Source organism: Marmota marmota, unplaced genomic scaffold (genome assembly GCF_001458135.2).
Source record: "Marmota marmota marmota unplaced genomic scaffold, marMar, whole genome shotgun sequence".
NCBI lineage: Eukaryota > Metazoa > Chordata > Mammalia > Rodentia > Sciuridae > Marmota > Marmota marmota.
In genome coordinates, this window is record NW_026000016.1 from 24,023,706 (window position 1) to 24,035,924 (window position 12,219).

General features: G+C 37.2%; 1 protein-coding gene and 1 pseudogene across 1 annotated transcript in view; both read right to left on the minus strand.

Moving 5' to 3' along the window:
- Positions 1-924: 924 nt before the first annotated feature.
- LOC125618474 lies at positions 925-4,439 on the minus strand (annotated as a pseudogene).
- A 145-nt stretch (positions 4,440-4,584) lies between these two features.
- Cnih4 (cornichon family AMPA receptor auxiliary protein 4) overlaps positions 4,585-12,219 on the minus strand; it is a 16,135-nt gene continuing 8,500 nt past the window's right edge. The window contains exons 4-5 of the mRNA XM_015483599.2: positions 11,046-11,186; positions 4,585-7,283 (exon numbers count right to left, since the gene is read on the minus strand). Coding sequence (XP_015339085.1) covers positions 7,256-7,283; positions 11,046-11,186 — 169 coding nt within the window. The 3' untranslated portion in view covers positions 4,585-7,255. The remainder of the gene's footprint in view (positions 7,284-11,045; positions 11,187-12,219) is intronic.

Below are 12,219 nucleotides of genomic sequence, written 5' to 3' on the forward strand. Positions count from 1 at the left end.
ACATCCCCAGCCCTTTTTTTGAAACAGGGTCTTGCTGAGTTCTTTGGCCTCCAACCTGCAGTCCTCCTGCCTCAGCTTCCCAAGTCACTGGGACTACAAGCATGCATCACCACACCTGGCCACCTTTCAGATCTTGAGTCTAAAGGGAGATAAGGAATTATTTTAATACCTCAGGTAATTTTATGCTATCATCCTGGCACCAGTCCACTTATTGTTGTTTAAACACCATAACACTATGCTATATTACTTTGGTGATGAGGCCACAAATTAATAGCAGTAGCAAAAAATATATTGAAAGGGACTCACCCACATTAATTTCATACATACACATATTGTACAATGTGAATACGTGACAGGTATTCATTTGAGCTGATATGCTGGGTACTTACCTGTAGTTCAGTCACAATGAACAAGCCACTTTATATGTTCCGTCATATGAATAACAGAGAAGCTTTGGGGGCAGATACTCTAATTCCCATTTTAACAAATGAGGGAAATTGGATTAAAAAAACTAACTGGTATGAAGAAGCTGGGATTCAAGATGAATTGCCTCTGAGCTCATGTTTTTAATACTACACCATCCATTGTTTCCTTGGTCTAGAGATCGCCACTTGGCATTTTTTTTAACTGATAAAAAAAAATTTGTATTTACTTAGAAGCATTCATAACGTCAACAGCTGCAACTTTTTTCTTTCTTTTTTTTTTTTTTTGCAATTACAGAGTGGTATTCAGTTAACAGAACAACAATTATTTTGTATAACTTTCATCAGAAGCAACTGAAGATGAAAAACTACTGTCCCCATATATAACTAATTTGGCTGTGCACCAAGAACCTGCTTTAAATTTCCATGCCAATTCACAACCCCATACTGTATCAGGCAAGGTTGGAGCTATTGAAAATACCACCAGGAGAGGGCTCTCTAAAGACACAATTTGGTAGTGTGTTAATTATACAAAAAAAAAAAAAAAGACACTGTATAGTTTAAAAGCAAATCTTACATTGCAATTTTTTTTTCTTTAAAAGGAGTGAGTGGTGGGGTTTAAGTGCTTTATAGACAATACAAATAAACTGCACTAGAACCAACTTATTCATTATCATCCTCTTCATCTTCCTCTTCTTCCCTCTTTTTCTTGCTTTTTTCAGCCTTGACAACTCCCTTTTTTGCTGCATCAGGTTTTCCTGTAACTCAGTAGGCAGCAATATTCTTTTCATATTTTTCCTTCAGCTTAGCAGCTTATTTTTCATAAGGCTTCTTGTCATCTGCAGCAATGTTAGTCCACATCTCTCCCAGTTTCTTTGCAACATTACCAATGGTTAGGCCAGGATGTTCTCCTTTGATTTGGGGGCAATACAAGGAAGAGAACAAGAAGGCTGTGGAGGCCTTTTGGGTGCATCGGCATCCTTGAACTTTTTTGTTTCCCCTTTAGGAGGGAGATAGATAGGTTTTCATTTCTCTTTCATAATGGGCTTTGTCGGTCTTTGTCATGTCTTCAAATTTCCTTTCTTTTTAGCAGATATGTTCTTCTACCTCTCTGAGTACTTCTTAGAAAACTCTGAGAAGTTGAGTGAAGCATCTGGGTGCTTCTGTGCTCCTCCCAGCAAGTTTGCACAAGGAATGCATATGATGACCTTTTGCCTCTTGGTTTCTTAGCATCTCCTTTGCCCATGTTAAGTCAATTTTCCTCAGCAAGACACAGAGTCACCCAGTGACCATCAGGGTCTCATTTGCCCTGGCACTGTCTCTATGGAGCTCAGTGTACCACAATAGTTGTGAGAGCAGAAACGAGATGCCTGGAAATTTTGACTTAAAACTTGTCAATGATAGTTGGAAAATTTAAGGCCCCCCTTTACTGATTCTAGTTAACTGCTCATTTCAATGGCACTTGAAATTCAAGGGACTTTTCTCCACATTATTAAAACAATAGATTTTTATAGAGGAAAACCTCCAAAAGAAACTTGAATATCTTTACATTGAATATCTTTACATATTGAAATCATAGGTTTTGTAGTCATCAGACCTGAATATAAATCCTATCACTTAATGTGTATCTTTAGACAAGTTAACATGTCAAAGTTAGTTCCCTCATCTATAAAAAAGCCTAACAGTATCTACCAAACAGCATTGTATTGTGTGAGAATGCACCTAGTCAAACTATGGTTTTTGTAAGAGTGGCTTAAAAGTACCAGTGGGGATGCAGTTAGCAAAATCTGGAATGTTACAGGTTCTACACAACAAATAATTTGATTACTTATGTTGGGTAACCCAGTTCCTTAAACAAATTGCAAATCTAAAAAGGAATCTAAAAAGATTAAGACTTGCAACATTAACCAAATGAACAGACTTTGTTGGGATTTAAGTGTAAACAACAACTGTAGAATTTTTGAGCCACTGGGGAAACCTGAGCACCGATTGGATATTTGATACTAAGAAATTGTTTATGGGGGCACTGGGGTGTGGCTCAGCGGTACAGCGCTCACCTAGCACGTGCGAGGCCCTGGGTTCGATCCTCAGCACCACATAAAAATAAATAAATTTATGGTATCCAACTAAAAAATAAATATTAAAAAAAAGAAATTGGTTATGTATGACATTGGTACTATGGTTATGTTTTTTCATTGTTGTTTTTAGTTATACATGACAGTAGAATGTATTTTGTTTTTAGTTATATATGACAGTAGAATGTATTTTGACATACATAAAATGGAGTATAACTTCCTGTTTTGGGGTTTATACATGATGTGGAGTTACACTGGTCATGTATTCATATAAACATAGGAAAGTTACATCCAATTTATTCTACTGTCTTGGTTATGTGTTTTAAGAACCTATATCTTAGATACATATGAAAATATTACAGGTGTAATGTCTGGAATTTGCTTCAAAGCAGGATGGGGCAGAGAACGTAATAAGTTATGCATAAAATGAGTTTATTATTGCAACTGGTAAATACAAAATTACCAATTAACATGGTTTAGACCTGTTTCTCTCTTCCCAAAAGTTAGTAAATTTATTTAGTGCTACTGTAAAACCAAAGGATTACTAGCCTTGCCCCACTGGTCTCTTTGTTGGAGATAATAGTATAGCCAAACGTGCAGCCTTCAGTTGTATATTAAGTTCAGCTCCTACTCATTATGCGTCTAGTCTCTGAAACAAGTTGCTGATCAAATCAAGATAAGACATTTGGCTCTAAAGAGAAACTTCATCTAATTTAATTCCATGTTATATCCTCCTCTCCTTCCAAGATTATCAATTTGAGTGAACTGAGCTGTGGGAATGAACCAAGGATTCAAGCTCCTGTTTTCATGCCAGTTTCTTACATCAAGAGTGCATGGTTCTCAAAATAATGGATGTTAGGTGAGATTAAATCCGGAGTCAGCAACAAAATGGAGATTCTGATCAAGCATAGGGTCCTGAAACATAAACCTGAAATAAAAGATGACTGGAGAGTGATGGTTTACTAGTGTGTAACTCAGAATCTTAACCGTGCCAGGCCTGGGGGAGTATAGCACAGTGGTGGAGTACATCTTACTTACTTTCTGTATTTGATACACAAGGTGTTCCATTAGAAAATAGGAATTCAACATTTTGACTAGATTGTAATTTTTTTTTGTAGTTGGACACAGTACCTATTTTTTATTAATTTATTTTTATGTGGTACTGAGGATAGAACCCAGGGCCTCACACGTGCTAGGCGAGCATTCTACTGCTTAGCCACAACCCCAACCCTGATTGTAATGTTTAATGGGAATTGATATATATGAAACCAAGATTGTTCCACAGCAGATGTAGCAAAGCAAATATAAAGGAAGCCAATCAAACCTTGGAGATCTCAGCTAGCTACGGACTTTCCCACCCATCCTCAAGAGGAAAGCAATTGAAAATATAAGCTTTTACCGAAGTGTTTTCTAAAGAGCAACTTGAGTGCAGTACCAAGTTACCTTTGTGATCATTATTGCAATAGTCGCAGTTCAGAATGATAATGCTAAGGTTCTGAATGACCCTCAGTCATTAGCAGAAAACTAGTTCTGCCTTTCAAAATATTCATTGAAAGTGTGGCTTAAACCCAAGACTTCACTTACAAACCCTTAGAAAACCTGAATAGACATTCTTTGACTGGCCTTCTGAAGCTTCATTATACCAAAATATTTCAATCTATGACACTGCATAGCAAAAACAGTATATTTGGTTTAAAGTAGAAAAACTCAGGTGGCAGAGATCAAGATGATAAGTACAGAATTTAAAATTAAGTTTCTCTATCTTCCTATTTAGTTGTATACATTTGAAATTAGTTTAGATTTTGGGGGACAACTAATTGCATCAAGTGCATGTACTTTTCACAACCACTTCTGACAAAGTATTACAGTCAGAAAAAACTGATTTCAACAGTCTCAAGTGGACCAGATAGAGCAGTTTTCTTTCCTAGCCCAGCAAGCCTTAGAATTTTCTAGTTTGCAAATGATTGCCTTGAAAACAAAGTGGGCAGTGGACTTTGATTATGTTGCTCCATTGCTTCTTACTTTCCCTGACTTAAAAGACATCAGTTAGACTTCTTGCTTGAAAAGCAATAGAACAACACAATCAGTTACTTGTTACTCAACAATCATTTATTGTTTCTGTGTTCAAGGCACTGTGTTAGGTGCCAGGAGAGAAAGGATGAAACTACAGATAAAAGTGGACTCTGCCCTCCAGGAGCGTACAATCTAGTAGGTGAGATTATTTGCAGGTGAATAACTAATACCAGACAGAGACAGAAAGTACCACAGGAGATAAAGTACAGCAGGAAGCTTTCTTAGTTCTGAACTTCAAAGTTAAGAGCAGGTCACGGGAAACTGATTTGGACTCTTAATTCCACCGTCATCTGTGTGGCAGGCATGAAAAGGCAGCTGAAAGTACGTACTAGGTTCTGATGAACTGAGCTGCATCTTGGATTTTGGTTCCCCAGTTCTCTCAGCTGAGGTTCCAGTGATTTAGCAATGGTGCCTGCTATCACTGAAAGAATGCCAAGAGAAAAATGACAATACACGAATTAAAATACGCACAGGAACTCCTCATGGTAGTATGCACTGGCTGGGTCCTCAGTACTGCCTTTATAGAGGGACATGGTAGAGTGGGTAAGGGAGAGCACTGGACTAAACATCAGGATTTCAGATGCTCATACTTAATGAGATATTGGGCAATCTTTAGGCCTCAAGTTTTAAGACATTAAAACAAATAATCTCCAAGGTTCTCTGCAACTCTCAAATCAAAAAATATAAATTAACCTTTAGCATCTTAGCCATAGCTATTTTAAAGTCAGTGCTATTGTCCCCTCTTTTTCATCTTTCATAGAAAAGCCCCTGAAAAAATAAAAGCTAGATCTCCTCCACCCCTTTCTTGACTTTGATACAGACAAGCAATACAAGAAAGGGAGAGTTTTTATTTTTTTAACTAGTTAATGCTTCAGAAGTAAATCATTCCTGGTTCTTTGAATAGGCACCTATTTGCTCAGCCCAGGCACCTTGTGCCACATGTGGAATTGCAGCCCAAAGTTCTCAGCCATGTGGGTTTCAGTTTGGGCTATTAAGAATACTTGAATGAAAAGGTGAAAGACTTTGGTCAAAAGTTCTCCACTCCTTTGAGCTACTTTTAGTAAACCATTTTCTCTCAGTTTCCAGGATTTAAATTTTCCAACAGCTTCATTGTTTTAAAAACTTGGGCAGAACACTGAGAGGCACTGGCAGTTAGGGAGGATTATGTTTTAAACAGAATGTGCTTCCAAGGGAAAAAGTTAAGAAAGAGATGCAAGCAAAGTAATTTCTGTTACAGCTTCTTGGCCCTTTGCCCTGAAGAAATAAGATTACCATAAGGAGAATTTCTGTGACTCTTCAGAGGCCAGCAGGATCAAATTTACTTTGCCTCCACCTCTCTCTTCCTTAAATGTGTTTGTTGCCAGAGCACCACTTCTATCTCTGAAACATGGTCTGTTTGCATGGGAATTTAGCTTAGTGGCTCCCTTGCTTCTATTTCAACCAAAGCTAAAGCCGAAAGTCTATGCAACATTAAATCTTTTGGGGACCACAAGGTGTGTCATGCCAGAATAAATAATCCCTTTGGACTCGGTCATAGAATAATCATGGTTTGCCTAAATGCCAACGCTTAAGATAGCAATATTAAAGCATAAGCTAGGCCTGAATGACCCACCAGGCTCATCTGACATCATGAGAGCTGAGAGACAGCTGGGGGCAACTGATCTCAATGTGGCAGGGTTTACAAACAGCGCCAAGAAACTGAGTTCTGTTAGATATTGCTATGAGCACAAAATGGCTTGTATTGGTTCTCAGTTCACAAAGTAGTCAGTGCAATAAGAACAGAAGAAATGCAGTTAATCCCGGCACCAAGCAGAGCACTAGTAGGCTCAATTTCACTGACAAAGAACAATTCTTCCTGCTTATAATCTTATAGAAGATTCTTCTACCAAATCACTTCTCCAACCCCATTAAATAAAAAGAGATCAAAAACAGCTGAATCAATTGCAATACAAAAATAAGACCCTGCAAGCACCAAGGAGATTGTATGAGTTTGGGGGTGATTGTGGAGACAGTAGCTTTTAAATGAAAGCTCCTGATAAAAATCTTGGTTTTTTAAATTTATTTTCCCTTTCTATAAGCAAGAATTACATTGTATCTGGGCAAATGGCTTATAATATTTCACAAATTCTGCAAAGAAATATAAATTTTTGAAATGTCATTTTCTATTAATATTCTTATAGAAAGACTTTTAGCTGACAACCCCATAAATCTTTAAGACATACTATTATGAAGTTGCCACAATATAGGCAAAAAGGGTAGGTAACTTTCTTTTTTTCTTTTGTCCAGATTAACAGTGTTGTTTTATATTCTGACTCTTCAGTAGACTTGAAGACAATCTGGCTTATCAAGTATTCCCTTTTAAGGTGTGTCCTTTATTTCTTTGGCATGCAAGGCTGACAAGACAGTCCTACTTCTACATACAAATAACCTTCTTCAACACTCAGATGATAAAAAACACCTTCATGTGTTGGGGTTCAGGCTAATGTTGAGAACCAGAAATCTACAAAAACTCAATTCATGTTTTTTAAATACTTTATATGGTAAAAATACAGCAAAAATAGTATCTTATTCAAAGACGAAAATATATACTGCTATGGTCACGGTTCTAAGGATGATGTAAGTAGTCTCTGGCTCCTCAACTGTGCACTGTACTGTAGGTTAACTCCAACCACAGCTTCTTCGGCTTCAGTCATTTATCAAAGCTAAAATCATACTGTGAAAAGAAGAAATTAATGTTACTAATGTTTCCTTTTTAGAAATGTTCCTACAGTCTGGTCTGTCCAGACTTCCATCCCTGAGGGTCATCAAAGAATATTCATTTGAGTAGAAGACAATCATGTTTTACCCAAAAGGAAGAATATTTATACTAGGGATTCTTGATGGCCTAATTCTTCACTAAATAATAAGTAATTAGGGGTGAAGGTGGGAGTACAACCTAAAAACAATATGGGAGTATATGTTTAAAAAAAAAAAAAGGAGCCTATATGCAGGGTGGGGAACAACCTTTAATTATCTCACCAGGTCTTTGCACAAGCTATTGCTATGCCTGGAATCCCTCTGCCCTACTCCTCTACCATTCCTCCACACACACACTTGGGCTTCCATGACCAGGAAGGTGCTCTGAAGCACCTCCTGAGGAGGCCAGCCTCAGACCAGAGCAGTTGCATGGCTCCTTCCATAGCTCATCATCTTGCATGCTCTGATCTATGAGCTCCTCCAAAATGAGAGCACAATCCCAACACTTGCACTTTCACGTCCCATGTGACACCCTAGGACAGCAATTGTGAAGCTCAGAGCTCTCCACTGCAGGGATTCTGCATTGCTCCTTTGTGTCACTCGCAGTGCTTTACAGTGTCTGACACATAGCAATCATCCAATAAATAATCTTATGAAATCACCTCAGTTGAACAATGATAAGAAACAATCCTTTCCTTTTATTTATCAGGGATCAGACTTGCTCTGCTGAGATCAAATGACTAACATGCACAAAAATACCCTTATGATACTAATGGTATAAATGATTAGTTCTCTAAATTTAACCATATTAAATATACACAATGAACAGCACAGATTAATGGTAGTAGCTGGTATTTTTGAAAGACTTTTGAGCATTTACTATACACTTCAATATAAATCTAAGTGCTCTACAAGCACCATCTCACTTAGTCAACACTACAATTCAATGAGGAAGGTATAAGATCCCATTTTCCAATGAGAAACTGAGGCACAGAGAAGTAAATATACCTGCCCCAAGTCACACAGGAAGTGGTAAAGCCCAGCTTCTACTTGGTTAGCACCTAACTGAAACTCAAAGGCATTAATTTCACCATTCTCTAAGAAAGATGAACATTTTTTTTCTTTTTTCCAAAACTTTAGTTCTACTGAACAACATGCCAGATGTGGCAGACAACAGAATCAGAATAGGAGCAGCATAAAAACTCTGCAATAAAATCTGGTAATTTGATAATAAAATCACTTAAAAAAAATAGCAACCAAAACCAAGAAAAAAAGTGCTACAAGGTCATATTCTAAAACTATTCTCTTTCATCCTGATCCCTGTAACTATGAGTGACACCAAGGGATGGGTAATAGCAAAGTGACTGAAAATGACAAGCTGAGAGGGAAGAAGAAAGAAAGAAAAGAGAGAGAGAGAAACAAGGAAAGGAGCAGCTGCCAGGTACACCAGTTATACAGTTTGCTTATCCTTCATTTAGTTGTAAAAAGCCATATCTTAAAACTACTACTACTTTCCTGGTGCTGGGGATTCAACCCAGACCTTTCACATGCTACAATTCTACTGAGTGTTGTATCACCGAGCTACAGTCCCCCTAATGGCTTCCCAATTCCTCCAGCCTGTTTTCCCATTGCTTTAAATTCAGTGACCAAGACAAAGAAACTCTTGTGCATTTTTAAATCTCAAGACCTCAGGTCTACTAAGCCATATGACTGCTCCTCAATTCTATGTTTATTCTCAAAAAGCCTGTCTATAACATGACCCCAAGAAAGCTCACACTACCAAGATGCAGGGAATGTCTGCTCAAGTTTACTCTCCAACAGTGTGAACCCTTCAGGGGAGAATGAAAAAGGATAACCTTAGCTATACCAATTCCACCTAGTTTTTTTGTTTCTGTTACTTCAGAAACAAATACAAAGAAACATATGACAGTAAAGATACCTTCCCATAGTTTGACCTAAAAAATGAAAATATATGCATCATTGTATTCTTTTGTTTATTTTCTTTTTTGAGATGGGGGTCTCACATGTTGCCCAGGCTGGCCTCAAACTCCTGCCTTAGCTTCTAGAGTAGTTTGAACTACAGGCACACACCACCACACCCAGCTTGTGTTCTTAATATTAAAATTGTTTGACCTTTAATTTCATCTTTAATACCTAGATTAAAAATTAAGCCCACTAGCACTAAGGTAGGGCACAAGAACCAGAAACTGATAGCAGTGATTTCTTTTGCCCTAGTTTTCAAAATAAAACTCCGAAAAAAGCAAATAAAATGAATGGTGAAAAGGAACTGAACTCTAAACTTTTTTCTTTTTCTTCAGTACTGGGGATCAAACCCAGGGCTTCATGCATGCTATGCAAACATTAATACTGAACTATATCCTGGTCCTAAACTTTTTTTGAATTGGGGAAAGAGGGGCTAGGAGTTGAACCCAGGGCACCATCCCTCTGAGGTATACCCCAGTCTTTTTGATTTTTTTTTAGACTGAGACAGGGTTGGCCTCAAACTTTCAATCCTCCTGTCTCAACCTCCCAAATCACTGGGATTACAGGCATGTACCACCATGCGCAGCCCTAAACTCTAATTTTAATTTATTCTTTGCTAGTGGGTAGATTTAACCCAGTAAAGGAGGTCCATAAGGCAGCTTTGTCAGGCAGATGCCTGACAAAGTTTATGACTTTAAACTATTTCAGATAAAAAAAGCATTATCTCCATATAATTGCTATTAAGATTCTTACAAGGGTAAAAGCTTAGTTTAGTATAAATTTTTCCTAAATAGTTCTTATGCTTGTGCAAAACATTAAAATTTCAAGGGCTAGAGGTGTAGCTCAGTGGTAGAACACTTGCTTAGCACACATAAGACCATGTGTTCAAGGCCCAGCACCACAAAAAAATGAAAATTTTTTAAAAAGGAGAAAAGTAGAAATGATCTAATTAAAGATTTGATACTAAAGTTAAGCCTGATTTCTAACTCCCTACAGGCTTAATCAAATCATACAGTGGCATTTTTTTTCCTCCCCTTTGTTCTGTTCTATAAATCCATGATAGATAAAGGAAAATGTGGTATGTTCATCTCTAAAACATAAGGGAATAAATTTACGTTTTAAACAAGACTACACAAAGCTTCCAGTGTGTGACAGTCAATTCTTCATATTAATTCTTACTTGCATATATTATAACTAGAAGACATACAATTAGACCATTTAGAACCAAGGAAAATCAGCATCACATCTAAATTCCTTACTGCCAAGAAAGATCAGCCCAATTTGATGTAAGTTGTTGAGATCCGCTGCCAGTAGTTTAACTCCCCAGAAACCCATAAGAGGGATGGTCTCTGGGGGTACATATATTAATGCTTGTGATAGGTGAAACCTGCTACAAGTAATTCCTCACAGCTAAACACTAGGGCAGGAAAAGAATAGCCAAGACAGGGGCTAGAGTTGTGGCTCGGTGGTAGAACACTTGCCTAGCATGTGTGAGGCACTGGGTTCGATTCTCAGCACCACATATAAATAAATAAATAAATAAAATAAAGGTCCATTAATATCTAAAAAAAATAGCCAAGATAGTTTTAAGCATGTTGATAGCCTCAATGACTAAGAAATTCACATAAAACCCCCAAAGTTATGCAATATCAATGCAAAATCTACTATAGTAATAACTTATCCATCAAAAGCAGACATGGCATCTTTTTAGATGACATGGCATCTTTTTAGAGTTTAAAGAGAACTTTAAACTCACCTATAAAGATACATGAAGAAACAGAGCAAGTGGAAACCAAGCTTGATCATGGCTTCTTTCATGTGTGACTTCAGTTGCCCTCGATTGTGTATTTCCGTTGGATCAAACACTCCCATGTTGCCACTTGGCACCATAATAAAACTGATAAATTAAAGGATATACACATTAAAAAGAAAATCAAACTGTTAGCGTAAATATTGAAAAAAAATAACAAATAATAATCAACCTTTAAATGTGAACCCATCAGTGCAGCTTTTAATTCAAATCAAATATAGACAGAAATGGTGTTGTGGGCTACCACTTAGTCTTCCTCTGGAAATTATAATACTGTTAATTTTTAGTGTAATTTTTTTATCCTCTGAAACAAATACAGTAACATTCTAAAAAGGGATGTTTTATGCACTGAGAACCTTTTATCCATCTCCTGTAGAAAACTACCAAACCAGTCATCCATCCCTACAGCTCTTTTCCAGTATACAAAGGTTAATGGAGGCTCTAAAACCAAACTAATTTCTCATCAAGTTCTTAGAAACTTCTTTATAGGATATGGAAAATTAAGAAAACTGGATTACTTTGTATATGTCTGGGTTTCAACATCCAGACTGTGCTATTTGTGTAACACACATGTTTTAACTCAGCACTGTTTATGATCTCTTCTGGCTTTCATGTCCAAGTTTCTAGGACAATCTGGTTTCCTCATTCTTGCTACAATGAATCACCACCTCTGTGAAATGCAAAGGCCCTTCTGAGCTCCGCAAATCTTAAATTCTCTCCCAAATCCTAGCAGCACACCTATACTTATATATCCAGAGAAGTCTCAAAGAGTCTTATTGTTCTCTGACTTCCAAGTTATCTAAGAAGAGTGTCACTCTTTTTTTTAATATTTATTTTTTAGTTTTAGGTGGACACAATATCTTTTTTTTAAAATTTTTATTGTTGGTTGTTCAAAACATTACGTAGTTCTTGATATATCATATTTCACACTCTGATTCAAGTGGGTTATGAACTCCCATTTTTACCCCGTATACAGATTGCAGAATCACATCAGTTACACATCCACTGATTTACACATTGCCATACTAGTGTCTGTTGTATTCTGCTGCCTTTCCTATCCTCTACTATCCCCCCTCCCCTTTTTTTTTCTCTCTCTTCTCTATCTCTCTCCTCTCTCTCT